This window comes from Phyllobates terribilis, unplaced genomic scaffold, assembly GCF_046119375.1.
Source record: "Phyllobates terribilis strain yellow unplaced genomic scaffold, ASM4611937v1 Scaffold_2__4_contigs__length_985480577, whole genome shotgun sequence".
NCBI lineage: Eukaryota > Metazoa > Chordata > Amphibia > Anura > Dendrobatidae > Phyllobates > Phyllobates terribilis.
In genome coordinates, this window is record NW_027362762.1 from 83,970,340 (window position 1) to 83,989,075 (window position 18,736).

Consider the following 18,736-nt stretch of genomic DNA (forward strand, 5'->3'; position numbering starts at 1 on the left):
TTAAAATAAACATTCCCCATTTCATTCTCAGAATCAATATGATCTCAGAGGTCAGATGATCACAGATCACAAAAGTAATGGTATAACATCACGATTTAACATGGGGATAACCCCTTTAAGAAGGACCTGTCACTTGCTCAATAAGCGGAGTTAAATACCTCGTAAAAATCTCTGAGCATTCCTGATTCTTCTGCTCTTTTCCGTTTTGAGCTGCGTCGCTCCTCTGCAGAGATATTCACAATAGTTTCTTCTGGAGCACAACATGTGAAATCTCTGACTGTAGTTCAACTGAGCGTTTCACCAGTTTTCTCTGGGGGCGGGCACTTTCACCCCTCTCTGTAAAAAACTGCCAATAACAGCTCAGCAGCATCTGAGACTGAGGCTGCAAGATTAGTTGCAGAGCTGTGATTGGCAGTTTTTTGCAGAGAGGGGTGAAGGTGCACGCCCAAGGAGAAACGCCCATTTGAACTACAAGCAAAGATTTCCCATAGTGTACTGCAGAGTAAACAAATGTGAATATCTCTGTAATGAAGCAATGTAGCTCAATATGGAAAACAGCGTCAGAAACAGGGGAACTCGAGATTTTTACAAGGTATTTGACTCAATTTTTTTTAACACGTGACATGTCCTCTTTAAATATTTATAGCAACATGGAATAAATATTAAAAAAAATTGTGCTTGACCTCCCAGAAACCACCACATACAAAATATGCTGCATCTCCTCCTGTAATAGGGAGGGTCAAAAATAAAGTTGAAAACAAGCAATACTGCACATTAAAGACTTGTCACCAGGTGAAAAGAGTCCAGTTTTACTCTAATTTTATTCCCGCTCATCCCGTTAGTAAGCAGTTTTTATATATATTTTTAAATCCGTCATACGCTTCCACAGTTGTAGGCCTTTTTGCTTAGTGTTACCGCTAGGAGGCGTGGCTTATGGGATTTCTCTGAGGGCGTGTCTTTATGGTTTGTGCTATTACCCTGTGAGCCACACCCCTTTATGAAGACCATAAAAATGAGAGAGAACTAAATAAACAGGCCCATATCTCTGAAACCGTATGGCGGATTAAAAAAAAAAAAATAAAGCTGTAAAATCAGGAGAGCAGCGTGAATAAAATAAGAGGAAACAATGCCCACTTTTGAACTGGTGATGGTCCTCTTTAAATTCTCCTACCGTACCTGTATGCAGTTGGGGACTCTTTAAATAAGGCAAGCATTTGAGGGATCTCATAATCAAACAACATCTGTAGCTGTCCATCTCCAACACCGTCCCGGTAGATGATTATACGGTTTGGCAAGTCGTTATTACTTTTCTGCCACTTTTCAATAGCGCCTAGTGACAACACAAATAGTTGTAATAAATATATATTGTGGGATTTCTACTCACTTGGGTGTGTCGGGAGGCAAAACAGGAAACGTTTCCGTTTAAATGTCAATGTTGGTTTATTACCTTATAAACCGTCCACAAGCAAAAGGGAAAATAAACAGTCTTCAGTGGAGGCAAAATAAAGAAAACAGTTCTTTAGACAAAGTCTCTGGTTAGCTTGTCCTGTGGGCACACAGGCTGGATAGCATCCAGTACACTGGCTCAGTCTGGATATCATAGAGGAGGCCTTTTCCCTCCACACACACAGACCATGTGTCAAACAAAGGACTGCATTTTAACCTCTTAACCACCCCCAGAGATGAAGTATGTGGGCAACCAGACCCGCCCGTCTCTTAGGCTGCTCGTAACCTGGTCCCGGATGCACCAAACAATCCTCTTAGTGATATGTGCATTAGAGCAACACTCCAGGATTACATCACAGATGACAACCATCCCTGTGATACATATCTGCCATCAACTATGTGTCCGGTAGCTGCCTTATAATATATATAATCATTTTCTTACTGGACAAATGTGATGATGTGCTATATGAGAGATTGTGATAATTTATACTAGGCGCCATTTTTGCAGGATTTGTATATTTAGTGCCATTGGTTAGATTTGTTTCTGTGCTTACAGAAGGGGACCTGATCTAGTCCTTGCCTTTTGCATGGAGATGTTTTATGGACCGTATGTAGGAATTTCCACTCAAATACAATTTCATTTTTTGAAGTCTATAAATATTCAACATTCTCATCTGATTAGATCATGATCTATATTTAAAAAAAAATGAAAAAAAATCTTGTAATTTTCACACTGGCAACTAGGCCTAATTTAAGACTTCTACTTCCTGTTGGGCACATACACATTAGCAGCAACAGACTAACACAGACCCAATATTTTGTATAGAAAACTACTGTGCTTCTAATCTGAGAATGCTACCCAGGGGGGGGGGGGAGGTGAGCTGTGACATCTCCTATATTGTAAATGGTGGATCCTGACTAATTATACATAGGACACCTTTTACTGTAGTCCTGTCTGTGATGATAATGAGATTGCTGAAAAGTATAGGTGCGGGTCACTAGTATAATTGTGCATTTAAAATTTCAGCATGTCAACAGGACAATGATCCAACAGGACAAGAATGTCACGATCAGGAGGTGTCTGCAGAACATTACACAGGGACAGTAATCCTACGCCAGGTTGTATTCCATGTTCTCATTGCAGGAATTGTCCGCTGAGGTCAGGCTATGATAATGTCCAGGACTTACAATCTCCATACTGAATGGAGACACAAAGCCTTATCAGCGAGCGCTCTCTATAAAGAGCCGGCGTTGCCGCGTCCTTCAGATGGCATTATATTTTCCACTTCTTATCTTCATCCGCAGATAATAGCTGTCCGCCAGCGCTCGTAGCAGTCCAGCTACGGAGAAAGCTGAGTGGCACAGAATGCCGCTACCGAGGTATATCGCTCATGATGTCCGCGGATATGTGTGCACACAATTGTCACTATATGGAAGGATACGATGACCCTTTATCTTCCTGCTGATTATTCCTCATTGTCAGGGTCATATTCACAGTAATACTCTATTCCATTTGAAGCTCCGAGACGATGAGCTCAGGGATAAGAAGACTTCTGTGGTGGGATTCAGGCGGTACAGGTAAAATAACTCTTCACTACAACCAGAAGCCACAGAACAAGCCTGTGAGGAGTGTTTCCCCCCAACACATAGAGAAAGCCTGTGAGTCCTCCTTCCGCACTCATCTAAGCAAAAAGCCTGTGAGTCCTCCTTCCCCACAGAGAAAGCCTGTGAGTCCTCCTTCCCCACTAACCTACAGAGAAAGCTTGTGAGCCCTCCTTCCCCACTAACCTACAGAGAAAGCCTGTGAGTCCTCCTTTCCCACCCACCTACAGAGAAAGCTTATGTGTCATCCTTATTCATGCACCTAGAGAAAGCCTGTGAGTCCTCCTTATCCACTCATCTATAGAGAAAGCCTGTGAATCCGCCTTATCTACCCATCTATAGAGAAGGTCTGTGAGTCCTCCTTATCCACTCATCTATAGAGAAAGCTTGTGAGTCCTCCTTATCCACTCATCTATAAAGAAAGCCTGTGAGTCCTCCTTATCCACAGAGAGAGACTGTGGGCCACTAACCTACAGAGAAAGCCTGTGAGTTCTTTTTCACCACTAACCTACAGGGCAAGCCTGTGAGTCCTCCTTATCCACTTATCTATAGAGAAAGCCTGTGAGTCCTCCTTATCCACTCATCTATAGAGAAAGTCTGTGAGTCCTCCTTACCACTCATCTATAGAAAAAGCCTGTGAGTCCTCCTTATTCACTCATCTATAAAGAAAGCCTGTGAGTCCTCCTTATCCAGTTATCTACAGAGAAAGCCTGTGGGTCCTCCTTCCCCACTAACCTACAGAAAAAGCCTGGGAGTCCTCCTCCACCACACACTACAGAGAAAGCCTGTGAGTCCTCCTTCCGAACTAACCAAAAGAGCAAGCCTGTGAGTCCTCCTCCCCAACCTACAGAGCAAGCCTGTAAGTCCTCCTCCCCCTACTTAAAGAGAGCCCGTGACTCCTCCTTCTCCACCCACCTAGAAAGCCTGTGAATCCTCCCTGCCCACCCACCTACAGAGAAAGCCTGAGTCCTCCTTCCTCTCTCACCTACAGAGAAAGCTTGTGTGTCCTCCTTATTCACACACCTAGAGAAAGCCAGTGAGTCCTCCCTATCCACTCATCTATAAAGAAAGCCTGTGAGTCCTCCCTATCCACTCATCTATAAAGAAAGCCTGTGAGTCCTCCCTATCCACTCATCTATAAAGAAAGCCTGTGAGTCCTCCCTATCCACTCATCTATAAAGAATGCCTGTGAGTCCTCCTTATTCAGAGAAAGCCCGTGAGTCCTCCTTCCCCACTAAACTACAAAGAAAGCCTGAGTCCTCCTTCACCACACACTACAGAGAAAGCCTGTGAGTCCTCCTTCCCCACTAACCTACAAAGCAAGCCTGTGAGTCCTCCTTATCCATGTATCTATAAAGAAAGCCTGAGTCCTCCTTATCCACTCTAGAGAAAGCAGTGAGTCCTCCATATCCATTCATCTATAGAGAAAGCCTGTGAGTCCTCCTTCCCCACTAACCTACACAGGAAGCCTGTGAGTCTTCCTTATCCACTTATCTATAGAGAAAGTCTATGAGTCCTCCTTATCCACTTACCTACAGAGAAAGCCTGTGGGTCATCCTTCCCCACTAACCTACAGAGAAAGCCTGTGGGTCATCCTTCCCCACTAACCTATAGAGAAAGCCTGTAAGTCCTCCGTATCCACTCATCTATAGAGAAAGCCTGTGAGTCCTCCTTATCCACTCATCTATAGAGAAAGCCTGTGAGTCCTCCTTTTCCACTCATTTATAGAGAAAGCCTGAGTCCTCCGTATCCATTCATCTATAGAGAAAGCATGTGAGTCTTCCTTATCCACTCATCTATGGAGAAAGCCTGTGAGTCCTCCATATCCACTCATCTATAGAGAAAGCCTGTGAGTCCTCCTTATCCACTTATGTATAGAGAAAGCCTGTGAGTCCTCCTTATCCACTTACCTATAAAAAAAGCCAGGGAGTCTCGATCACGCTGCCCACTCATACTTAAATGGTAATAGGTAGCAAATACTGGGTTCATCACTTTTAGGTAATCCCTTTCTCCGAGTAAGACTGCTGACTAAATAGGAATCATTGATGAGGGGATGCAATTTTTTTACATAAGACAACAGGGTTGGGTTTCGTTAATAATTTATGATAACCAATGGCACAGAGTACACAATGTGCCTCACTGATTTCGGTAGATGGATCGATCTGGGATCACTGTACCCCCCTCTAAAACTAGAGTAAAACTCTTTGAAAAGTGGCAAAATTTTTGTGCAACGCAGAGTTGTGCAAAAATGTCATTTTCAGTTTGAAGCAGCTCTGACAAAATCAACCCGGACGTCAAATTCAGCAGAGGTGCTGGCGTTCTGTCCTTGACTGGAGTAATATTATTGGCGAGGCGCACGGCAGAGAAGATGTGTAATATTTATAAAATGAGGTTCTCCTCTTAATGAAGAGCATTGTACTCCAGCGAGCCCTTCATTAAGACTGAGGTATGCAACTCCAGTCACAGTGAGTGGGCCTAAGTATGTTCTGGGGGGCAGGATTAGTGGGATGCCTGGTGACTATAAGCTTTCTAATAAAGGTGTTCAAGTCCACAAAAAGACCGAATAGGTTGATAGGTCCTGAAAGGCAAAAAAGGCCATTGCTCAAAAGCTTATTTTCTGACTTGACGGGTTGGAAACTAGAAAGATTTCATATTTTATTGAGTTATTTAGTTGCATTTTGAGCTTTCACTTTGTTTTCCTCCTCCCCCCGTCTGCACAACCTATAGCTTCTGAAATGCTGTAATTATTGTGTGAGTAGGATTCCCATATGTGGTACGCTGCGGTTGAGCTGGGAAGAAGCTCTAAGAGGGTTGGATTAGCAGGACTTTAAGGCTTTCCTAATAAATGGGTGGGGGGAAGCAAGGCTCACAAGCTTTCTTTAAAAGAGGGTGGAGAAATAGGACTCACAGGCTTTCTCCATAGGAGGGTGGAAAAACAGGACTCACAGGCTTTCTCTATAGGAAGGTGGAGAAACAGGACTCACAGGCTTTCTCTATAGGAGGGTGGAGAAACAGGACTCACAGGCTTTCTCCATAGGAGGGTGGAGAAACAGGACTCACAGGCTTTCTCCATAGGAGGGTGGAAAAACAGGACTCACAGGCTTTCTCTATAGGAAGGTGGAGAAACAGGACTCACAGGCTTTCTCCATAGGAGGGTGGAGAAACAGGACTCACAGGCTTTCTCCATAGGAGGGTGGAGAAACAGGACTCACAGGCTTTCTCCATAGGAGGGTGGAAAACAGGACTCACAGGCTTTCTCTATAGGAGGGTGGAGAAACAGGACTCACAGGCTTTCTCCATAGGAGGGTGGAGAAACAGGACTCACAGGCTTTCTTTATCGGAGGGTGGTGAAACAGGACTCACAGGATTTCTTTATAGGAGGGTGGAGAAACAGGACTCACAGGCTTTCTCTATAGGAGGGTGGAGAAACAGGACTTACAGGATTTCTTTATAGGAGGGTGGAGAAACAGGACTCACAGGCTTTCTTTATGGGAAGGTTGGAGGAGCAGAACTCACTATCTCTCTATAAGACGGTTGGAGGAGCAGGACTCACAGGCTTTCTTTATGGGAAGGTTGGAGGAGCATGACTCACTGGCTCTCTCTATAAGAGGGTTGGAGGAGCAGAACCCACTGGTTCTCTCTATAAAAGGGTTGGAGGAGCAGGACTCACAAGCTTTCTTTATGGGAAGGTTGGAGAAGCAGGACTTACAGGCTTTCTCTATAAGGGGGTGGGGGGTGTAGTTCTCATAGGCTTTTTCTATAACAGGGTTGGAGAAACAGGACTCAGGCTTTCTTTACAGGAGGGTTGGAGAAGCAGGACTTGCAGGCTCTTTCGATAGGAGAATTGGAAAGCAGGACTCACAAGCTTTTCTCTATAGGAGGGTTGGAGGAACAAAACTCACAGGTTTTCTCTATAAGAGGTCAAAGAAGCAGGACTCACAGGCTTTCTCTATAAGAGGGTTGGAGAAGCAGGTATTATTATTATTATTATAGCGCCATTTATTCCATGGCGCTTTACATGTGATAGGGATATACATAACAAAAGCATTTACATAATCTTAACAAAACGAGTCAGCGACTGGTACAGGAGGTGCGAGGACCCTGCCCGCGAGGGCTCACATTCTAGAATCACAGGCTTTCTCTATGAGAGGTCAAAGAAGCAGGACTCACAGGTTTCTGCATGGGAGGGTTGGAGGAGCAGGACTCACAGGCTTTCTCTATGGGAGGATTTGAGAAGGACCCACAGGCTTTCTCTATGGGAGGATTGGAGAAGGATTCACAGGCTTTCTCTATGGGAGGATTGGAGAAGGACTCACAGGCTTTCTCTATGGGAGGATTGGAGAAGGACTCACAGGCTTTCTCTATAGGAGAGTTGGAGGAGCAGGACACACAATATTTCTCTATGAGCCCCTGCAGTAGATATAGTGTTTTATATATCTGAATCAAATCTTAGAAAACTATAAATCCCCAAGCTCCGTGCCTCCCTCTCTATCCTATGTTACCCTCAGGTAGGAGACTTGCCAGATCTTCTTTGAAGGAACACTAAACCTAGAAAAACTTTCCCGACAATAATTTTTAATCTACAAGATCTTTTGTAGCTCATAAACAAAGCGTCTTGCTGTAATCTTGCATCAACTTCAGGGATTATTTTCCTCTTGGTCTTTTCCATTTTCATCTTTCAAACGACTGACGTCAGGGAAGTGGGGGAGGCTCCTGCGGCCGCCGTTTACATTACAGCCAAAGACAAGTCTGATCTCAAGCTTGTGAAAATAAGGTGCAGGTAGCTGCTCTCCGAAAGCAAAGGTGAAAAACTGTGGGAAAAAAAACACAACCATCTTGTCGTTCCAGAAACATCTTACCGGACTTTAATGGCGCATTAGTTATAATTTTACCAGAATGTGTCTGTAGTGGATATCTGTGTTTGTGGGGCCGGTACCCGTCTGCGCACACAGAAGACATTACGCAGATGAATTGTAAACATAATTTTGCTTCCTATTTTTCTGTCTGATATTTCAAGACTGATTAATACGAAGAGAGAGTGATCTGTCAATCTGAGCAGCTCCGGGACTTGGCGGATAAATTACCTTTCATGCACATTTTCAAGCAATCAGCAAAATCTGTTGATGTTTTCTGAATGATACACTGTGAAAACCATCTGCAAAGGAAAAAAAAAGGATAAAACCAAGGAAATTTCACAAATTTCTCGAAGTAAGAGTCGGAATAACCTGTGATATTAAAAAGGCCTGAAGTGTAGAAGAAACAACAAACTGGCAAAATTATTGATATTCTGCTAACTACCAACATTTAGGTTTAAGAATAAAAAGTAAAAAGTTTAGCATTGCACGAGTTAAAAAAAAAAAGTTTCTAATCGGTGTATTACCTGTACTTAAAGGGGTTGTCCCATAAACAATATCTGTCCACAGTATAGGTGCTAAATGTATGATCCCTGGGAGGGTCCGGACAATGGAACCCACCACCGTGCTTTAATCTATGGCATATACTTACTTGGTCAGTCGTGAATTTGTGCTCGCCACAAAGCCCACGACTGATTGCAGCTTATTGATGGCGTCTTTGTTGACATTGATCCCGATCACCATAAGAGATTTGAGCTGAGAGAACATAAGCGGCATTTAGTGACGATCACACAGTAATGTCCTCAAGCTGCAGGGGACGGAAGGATAGAAACTCACGGGAATCTCCACCGCCCACAGTTCTCCTCCGGTTTTACAGATGATCTGCATGGCGATTTTAGTGGCGACGCTCAGCAGCATGTTCTGCCTGTTCAGAGTATAGCTCTTCACACATTGGCTTGGAATCGGCTGCTCCAGGCAGAGATACTTCTTTATGGAATCATAGTTGTCTTTTGATTGGGAGGGCAGAATGCAAAGTACCTGCAGGGAAGAAAAAGGGATGACCATCCAAATATCCGTCTTACAAGGATTACACCTGTATGCCGTTGCACAATCAGAAAGGTAATACTAGAAAATCATGTGGCTATAAAATGTTTGGGAGTATGGAAAGGAGACACAGTCTAGAGCACTGAAAAAGAAGGAGCAACTTCCCAGGGAAAGCCCACTGAGCTCTGAACTTGAAGCTGCACAAGCAGAGAACAGATGCTTAGAAGCTAACTGCATACTAATCACACAGTATGCACTGAGGTCTTAAGCTTCTGCAAGTGGAGGCAAACTTGTATCAATTGAAAAGAGTCTATCAAATGGTTTATGTCTAGTAAAGCATTCACAGAGCCCGGCTGGAGACATCAAACATACTTAGATGCAGGGCTGTGGAGTCGGTAAGCCAAATCTCCGACTCCTCAATTTCCATGACACCGACTCTGACTCCACGACTCCGACTCCCTCATACATGGCTCATGTTTAAGTGATAAATTTACTGTAGTACAGATTCATCTCAACTAAAAGTCTAGACCCTTAGATCAGGAATAGGACAGACGTTTATAGGACATTTCATAACTTTCCCAAATTCTTATAAAAAAAATATTCCCCACAAACTGCACTGAACTACTGTACCCAATTCATTATATATTTTAGGAGTTGGAGTCGGTTCATTTTATAACGACTCTGACTCCATAAAAAGGGACACCGACTCCACGACTCCAACTCCAAAGCCCTGCTTAGATGGCTGAAGAACGATTTATTAAAGGGAAGTTATTATCAGCAAATGACCTAGTGTTTAAATCAGACTTTGTGCTAAGTATTTTTTGTACATTTTGGAATTTTTTTTCTTTTAAAACACAATCTTTATGAAAAAACAAAGTTAGTAATCTTGCATTTTTCACACTTCAACTTTTTTATACTAATGCTAACTGTCTTTATAGCAAGAGATTTCACCAGTTCCTTACAGGATTCCAATGACATGTGACACCTATATACACAGCTGATAACACATAATCCACCAATCACAATAGGCGATATCACAGCTCACCTCCCCCCCCTCCTATCACAATGATCTTTGCACACGCTCATTAGATGCTCCAATATAAAAGATAGGGCCGGGGGGAGGAGTGTATGTTCATTTTGCTAATGTACACGTGCATTTTCTGAAACAGAAAGTAGGAGTCTATAAAAAAAACAGTGGCCAATGTGAAAATTGCACGATTATTACTTCTTTTTTTGAAATAGAGGCTGTGATATATATATATATACATAGTGGTAAAGCAACTTGCTCGGCTTTCACAGAGGCAGACACAGGGCACGCGCCTCAGGTTAACTCCCTGCTGGTTTATTATACGGCATAAACTCCAGGAGGGTTTCACAAAAATAAACAAGTCCTCTCTGGGATAACGGGAAAACAAAAGATAAAGTATAGTACAGTCCATAGGTGAGTGGGGTTTCGCCCACTCCGGGTAACACAGTGAAGTCCCACCAAACACAAGTCCTTCGGTGGAGCTCTCCGGCTTCACCACACACAGCCTGGAGACTTCACTCTCCAGACCACACCAGAGAAAAAAAAAAATAGTGACTGAGCATTTAACCTTGCTGAGCTACACCCTGAGGGGAGGTAGGGTGAATGACTTCCCCTCCATCTCTATGTCATTCACACAAAACCGCTCCCTTCAAAATGAAGATTAAACCCTCCAACATATAACATGCTGGAGAAAAGTTGTAGTTCAGTTCACTAGGGCTAACAGCTGTAGAGAAACATACCTCCCCTCACATACGTCACCAGTGATTCTGTCACAATATATATATATATATATATATATATATATATAGCAAAACAGAATCTGCTTTAAACAATAGATGATTTTCTCTCCATGAAAGTAAAACAATTAAGTTTATTTGATTATGTAAATGGTATGGCAAGTGCTCAGAGGGAGGTTCCAGTCCTGGCAAGTGCTCCAGCTCTCCACACTAAACCCCATTTAACACTGCCCCCTTGGCATTGACGGATGATTTCACTATCATCATTGTGATCGGTACTAAAATGTTGCATTGTGTTCCTCGTCCAGCGCAGGCGCAGTACTCTCCCTGCTCTGCACAATGGCATCACTGACATATGCAATGCTTGGGGGTTCAGTGGGCATCCCTGTAACCTTATGGCTATGCAGGAGATTTGGAGCTCTGTCTCAGAAAAGCAAAACAACAGCTGTAAAGAAAAGTTTAAAGGTAAAAATGATTTTTTTTTAAATAAATAGTGGAGATTCACTTTTAGGCACTCAGACCGGTGGTAATGTATAAACCGGGCACACGCAGCGTACTCAGCATCTGCCATGCTTAAGCAGCCGATACGATGATGACTACTCATGAATATTCGCCTCGTAAACTGGGTGCCGTCATCGTTTCAACAACTGAAGCGCGAAAGATGAAACCCTGATTTAATTCCTCTGCAATTAAAGCTTTGTGGATTTATTACTTAAAACATTGACATTCACAAAGACAGGAGTTTGGATTCCGACCGCTCCTCTAATTATGCCGCATTAGCTCGGCGTTGTTATGAGAGGGCTGCCAAGTTGACTTATCCTCTTCTTAATCAGAGTCTCTTTTCTAATGATGCCGACAATGAAACTTGTTTGTTCCTTTTTTGAAATGGAGCATTTGTTCCTTTTCGCCTTTGGATTAATATGCACAAGATTATCTGCCAGGATATTATTACGTATCACTATGAAGCCGCTATAATCATCCGGAACAAAATACACATACATCTCACTGTCTTCACTAAGGAAGTGTTTTCTAATCTAAATCAAGCTACTGGGCTGTTAGAAAGTCAAAGGAAGATACATAAAGATGAGAGATGCCATCACAGCCGGGCTGCTAAAAGGGACACTGATCCTAGAAATTAAAGAGGACCTTTAAATACCTTTTAAAAATCCCTGCGCTCCCCTGATTCTGCCGCTTTTTTTCTGTGTCGCTCCATTGCAGAGACATTTACATTTGTAGCTTTTGTAAGCACAGTATGTGAAATCTCTGCTTGTGCATTTCTTCAGAGTCTTCTCTGGGGAAGTGTCCTTCCACGAATCTGCCAATCACAGCTCAGCATCTGATCTAGAAGCAACAGTTTCGGACGCTGCTGAGCTGTGATTGATAGAAGGTTTTAAGGCACACACCCCCAGAAGACTGAAGAAATGCTCAGTTGGACTGCAACCAGAGATTTCACATATTGCCCTCCAGAAGAGTCAAATGTGAATATCTCTGCAACGGAGTGACATAGAATAAAACAGAAAAAAGCGACAGAACCAGCGGTGCTCAGGGATTTATAAAACATATTTAACTCATTTTTTGAGCAAGGTCCTCTTTTAGGGAGGATATAGAAAGGAAAGTTTTAATTATCTATCACACGTCAAGCTCCAAAAATGGTTCTTTAACTATGTCTGGCAGAGAAAAGAGGAGATTGTTTTTTTTCCCTGGTTATCTACATTTTTAGCTATAGACCACTTTAGGGATTGGAGCTTCACTACAGACCTATATAGTAAAATTAATAAATATAGAATTGGATTGATTTTACCAGGTCAGTGTTCCAGCAATAAACAGAGAAATCAAACACATTCCAAAACATTTTTAGAGGAGTTGTCAGATATAGAAAAATCTTTTTGTAAGCATAGGTGCACTACCTTCAGAAGGGAAGCTCTATTTAAAAGTAAAATGTGATGGATCACTCAGTGACTGGCTGCAGTGGTCAGTTGACTAAAAGAAAGCGTAATCAGAGAATCATCTGTCCATTGACTTCTGAAAGGAGCAGGCAATGCTTCCAAAGGAGCAGCCTGAGTTGGATCCGGAGGGGCGCTGGAAGGTGAGTATGCATCAATTTTGTAGTGCGTGTGGCATTTGGGGGATACCCTTTTTTTACTCAAAAGTCTGAAAATATGAGAATTGTGGATAAGATGTTAACAGCAAAAGTAGGGAAACAATGCCCTCCCAAAGCTTAGGAATGGGTTGGTTTGACCTTGGCGGCCACCCCAGGATCCAAAGTCTAGGTCTCGTTCCCTAACAAAGCGGAGGCAAGGGGGTGCAGGTTGGTAGAGTCTGGACGGCTGCACTATCCCCCTCGTCCTCCAGGAGACACATCTCATTAAGACTTCACACCTAAATAATCCTTGTGACAGACAGAGGTGAATAAAAAAGTAGTAAATGTCAGTGGACAATCCCCTGAAAGACGACCTGTCTGCTCTCCTGTGTCAATCGTATTACATATGTGCATTCCTAGTGAAACGGCAATGCTATAGTATTTTTTCTTTGATTCGGCCCAGTGTTATTCCTTCCGTAAATGTTTCAACAGTGTGAAACTGAGTGCTTCATTCTGCTGTTTTGTATATTATAGGAATTCTTCTGTTTTTTTTCCGTAAATCTTACAAAAAAGCCCAAAAAGTGGAAAAAACACTGTTTTCTTCAATTTCACATGTAATGATTTTCAAACAAAGCTTTGAATATTTATACGCCTCTAGATTTATTCCCATATTTGTTCTGATTAAATGGATAATAAATACACATAAATACACTGGTGTGTTATGTTTTTAGATATAACGTATATGATCTAAAATACATTGATTTATTTGAGATATAAGAGACAGTCAATCAAGTTACTACCTATTGGAAGTAGCAATCCAAAAAAGTCAATATCGACCCTTTAAAGAGTCTTGCTACATGACGTTGGGTAAAAGCCAGAAACCAGAAACTCCATTTACATACACATGTTTCAGGAAGTTACCCCTCCTCAGTGCAAAGCAAGATATCCGATATGGCTGGGTGAGAGGCCTCTGACGGGGGTCTAACATCTCACCTTGTGGAGATTGTCAAGCCGGCGTAAAGAGACTTATAGGCCATGCAATGCTCTTCAGAGAAATTAAATATGCAAATAGCCTCTTGAGAGAGGAAGAGGACAGGAACGCTAGCGCCACCTATTGGAAGTAGCAATCTTAAAAGTCAATATACTGTATATAAGGGGAAATTCTGTTTTTGAAAATTGGATGTGGCCTGACATTACATCGTAGACCATAGCATACATTTAGAAGAAGAAACCTTTCTAAAAACATACTATTTACATAACTTATTATTTTCTCTTTGGCTCTCTAGTTTTTTTTGTTCTACTGAAATCCTACCTGACGGTTAAAAATAAAATGTTATATGTTTTAATGAGATACATTTTTAGTACTTTTTTGTGTTTTTATTTTATTATAGTAACCCTAACCTTAGCCCTAACCTCACCCTTACTTGTTAGGGTTAGAAAAAGATTGTAAATAAGTAGCATTTATTAGAATGTGCCTGCTCTTATTATTATTATTTTTTTTTTACAAGGGTTATTTTTTGCACCTTGGGAACAATTCTGCCAGAAGATTTCAGTCTCTCCACTCACAAAATTACAAGTGAAAGGATTGTGGGAAAGCATAGCCCGGCTTCTTCCTGTGCTATCACAGCCTTGCTCCAGGCCTGGCTGTCAGTGACCAGTTGAATCACAGAGATTGCAGCGCTGTCTGTTAGTAGTGTGATCTTATTTCGAAGCGTTGCCGTAAAAAAAGGGCGTCGCTGTAGAATAAGGTCCTTTAAGGACCACCGTGAAATAGTATTACCGGTCATTAGGGAGTTAACAAAATAGAACTTGATGGTAGAATGTCCGGTTAACATAAGAATGCTCCTGTAAGGACAGATAAAGTGGTCTTCTCGCTGTGTCTCGCATGTAGACCCGCATCTCTTTCAGGCACTAAGCACTCCGACAGAAAAGCAGTATCTTTCAAGCCCAAGACTGGATACCGGGGACTGACTGTTATATTTGCACTGAGCTGAGATACCGGTTCCCCAGGGAAACTCTGATCCCCGGCATACAATCGCAATTAAACAAATCACTGTGAGCAGAGAGGACGCCCAGCTCATTTAATTGCTATGAGCGGCGCGGAGAACGTGTTACCTACTCATCAGGAATTTTAATAAGGATTTTATAGAATGTGATGTGTTTTATTGTGGTGTCGGAAGAAAGCCCTAATATATATACATTTATATATATATATACACACACACACACCAGGAATGGCGTCCGGAACCAAAACTAATCACGGTACCTGCTAGAGGAAAAGATCATTTTAACACACTCATGACCACATCAGCTTTAAAATGAATGACCCTCTCTGACATATGTAATATGCTGACATATTACATGGGTTGAATAAAGTCCTAGGTCCATCAAGTTCAACCTTCCTCCCCCAAATAAATTAAATTGTATTACTCATTTCTTCTCCCTCCTATGATCTGGTCTCCCGAGGATTTGAACTCGCATCTCCGTGCTCGCGAGCTGTTGCTCTATCAATGAGCCACAGCCCACAATATTGTGCATTCATAGAATACCTGTACAAGAATAGAAACAGTTCAAGGGGCTGTCCAAGGAAAACTAGTTATCCATGGGACAGGTGATATCATATTGATTGGTGGGGGTTCGACCTCTGTTACCTGCACCGATCTGCAGAAAGGGACTGTTTTGTCCGTTGTGCACATGCTCGACAGCTGCTCCATTCATTCCTAGTAGGATTGCCGAATTCTGCACTTGGCTTTCCAGCGGCTCCATAGAGAATAAATGGATCAGCGGTTGAGTATGAGCAGGGGTCGAGCATGCGCACTGTCATTTCATTCCAACGTGGATAAAAGTGCTCTGTTCTGCCGATCGGTGCAGATCCCCCCTCCAGAGGATACCCCTTTAAATGATAATATTAAGGTTATCTGCCACGTTTAGGTGGTGGTTACTGCATACGGATTAATTACTGAGCTCAGCAAGAGCTGAATAAATCCTTAAAAGGGTTCTGTACCTTGGAAGACTGTACCTGGAAAGAGACTGCTGCAGCCAATCAATGGCTGCTCCCTGGCTGCAGGGGACATGAGCCAGAGGACGTGTCACCTGCAGCCAATCAGCATAGACAGCAGTGTGGAGGAAAGGAAGATCTAGCACCTGTAGTGCTGGCAGAATGGTGACAAAAAGGAACCGTCCACCTAATAGGAAAGGATTGTGAGTTACAGAGTATGAGGGGAACTATACAATTTTTTCTGAAAGGAAGATCCAGCACATGTAGTGCTGGCACAAATCTGACAAAAAGGAACTGTCCACTTAATAGGAATGGACTGCGAGTTACAGAACATGTGGGGAACTATACAATTTTTTTTCCAGAAACGTAGATCCAGCACCTGTAGTGCTGGCACAATGCTGACGAAAAGAAACCATCCATTTAACAGGAATGGAGAGTGAGTTACAAAGCATGATAGGAACTGTACAACTTTCCTTTACAAAACCTAGCACGTACCAGCTGAAGATCTGGGTTCACATTCTGTTGCAGCGCACGCAGGAATGAAGCTGAGCTGTCGTCTACCTGTAATCTGGAAGACAAAAATATAATATCATGTGATATTGTAAAGGACATATTGATATTCATGCTATGGCAACTCCATTTTGTCTGCTTGCTTCAAAATCATGTTATTATACTCTTTGCATAACATGCATTCTTTCCTTCTTGATTCACACGCAACTTTCCCACACTAACCTTTTCTCTCAGGAACATTCTATGAGACACCCTGCTCCTGTTATCTAGCTAGTCTGAGCCGGGATGTATAACCTTGTAACTTTCCACCATGTACCGAATTGACGATAATATGACCATACAGTTAGGTCCATATATATTTGGACAGAGACAACATTTTTCTAATTTTGGTTTTGGACATTACCACAATGAATTTTAAACAAAACAATTCAGATGCAGTTGAAGTTCAGACTTTCAGCTTTCATTTGAGGGTATCCGCATTAAAATTGGATGAAGGGTTTAGGAGTTTCAGCTCCTTAACATGTGCCACCCTGTTTTTAAAGGGACCAAAAGTAATTGGACAGATTAAATAATTGTAAATAAAATGTTCATTTCTAGTACTTGGTTGAAAACCCTTTGTTGGCAATGACTGCCTGAAGTCTTGAACTCATGGACATCACCAGACGCTGTTTCCTCCTTTTTGATGCTCTGCCAGGCCTTCACTGCAGTGGTTTTCAGTTGCTGTTTGTTTGTGGGCCTTTCTGTCTGAAGTTTAGTCTTTAACAAGTGAAATGCATGCTCAATTGGGTTGAGATCAGGTGACTGACTTGGCCATTCAAGAATATTCCACTTCTTTGCTTTAATAAACTCCTGGGTTGCTTTGGCTTTATGTTTTGGGTCATTGTCCATCTGTAGTATGAAACGACGACCAATCAGTTTGGCTGCATTTGGCTGGATCTGAGCACACAGTATGGCTCTGAATACATCAAAATTCATTTGGCTGCTTCTGTCCTGTGTCACATCATCAATAAGCACTAGTGACCCAGTGCCACTGGCAGCCATGCATGCCCAAGCCATCACACTGCCTCCACCGTGTTTTACAGATGATGTGGTATGCTTTGGATCATGAGCTGTACCACGTCTTCGCCATACTTTTCTCTTTCCATCATTCTGGTAGAGGTTGATCTTGGTTTCATCTGTCCAAAGAATGTTCTTCCAGAACTGTGCTGGCTTTTTTAGATGTTTTTTTAGCAAAGTCCAGTCTAGCCTTTTTCTTCTTGATGCTTATGAGTGGCTTGCACCGTGAAGTGAACCCTCTGTAGTTACTTTCATGCAGTCTTCTCTTTATGGTAGATTTGGATATTGATACGCCTACCTCCTGGAGAGTGTTGTTCACTTGGTTGGCTGTTGTGAAGGGGTTTCTCTTCACCATGGAGATTATTCTGCGATCATCCACCACCATTGTCTTCCGTGGGCGCCCAGGTCTTTTTGCATTGATGAGTTCACCAGTGCTTTCTTTCTTTCTCAGGATGTACCAAACTGTAGATTTTGCCACTCCTAATATTGTAGAAATTTCTTGGATGTTTTTTTTCTGTTTTTGCAGCTTAAGGATGGCTTGTTTCACCTGCATGGAGAGCTCCTTTGACCGCATGTTTACTTCACAGCAAAACCTTCCAAATGCAAGCACCACACCTCAAATCAACTCTAGGGCTTTTATCTGCTTAATAGAGAATGACATAACGAACGGATTGCCCACACCTGTCCATGAAATAGCCTTGGAGTCAATTGTTCAATTACTTTTGGTCCCTTTAAAAACAGGGTGGCACATGTTAAGGAACTGAAACTCCTAAACCCTTCATCCAATTTTAATGTGGATACCCTCAAATGAAAGCTGAAAGTCTGAACTTCAACTGCATCTGAATTGTTTTGTTTAAAATTCATTGTGGAAATATCTAGAACCAAAATTAGAAAAATGTTGTCTCTGTCCAAATATATATGGACCTAACTGTATGTGTATTTCCGTGATAATTGTACTAACATTGGTTCAAGCCTGTAGTATGGCTGTAGGTGATTGGCCATTGATAAACTCAAAACAATATAAAATGCTAAGTAGAAATAAACGGGGTTAGAGATTCTTGAATCCCCCCATACAGAGCTTTGCCTCCGTCTGGTTTTCTATTGGATTGCAATCAACCTTGTAAAATAATTTGACACTCACTTGGTCAACCGTGAAGGGTCATTACTGCCCTCCCTCAACAATATAAAGAAACCTGCAGCTACTACAGCAACCATCAATCCCTGTGACCACTGCTGCTTCATATCCAAACTATCTGGAAGTACAAGGAGGGTAAAGATCGGCCTGTAGTGTCCCAGCGAGCACAGACGACAGCTACACACAAGATGGGGTCACATGCAGCCCCCAATGTTTCTGTGTGCACTGCAGCAAGGAGATCTGTGTGC

At 42.4% G+C, this 18,736-nt stretch overlaps 1 protein-coding gene across 1 annotated transcript in view; it reads right to left on the bottom strand.

Moving 5' to 3' along the window:
- PIWIL4 (piwi like RNA-mediated gene silencing 4) overlaps positions 1-18,736 on the bottom strand; it is a 165,726-nt gene that overhangs the window by 22,082 nt on the left and 124,908 nt on the right. Inside the window, exons 8-12 of the mRNA XM_073669723.1 lie at positions 16,283-16,355; positions 8,739-8,939; positions 8,554-8,657; positions 8,133-8,203; positions 1,177-1,330 (exon numbers count right to left, since the gene is read on the bottom strand). Of these exons, the coding sequence (XP_073525824.1) occupies positions 1,177-1,330; positions 8,133-8,203; positions 8,554-8,657; positions 8,739-8,939; positions 16,283-16,355 (603 nt within the window). The remainder of the gene's footprint in view (positions 1-1,176; positions 1,331-8,132; positions 8,204-8,553; positions 8,658-8,738; positions 8,940-16,282; positions 16,356-18,736) is intronic.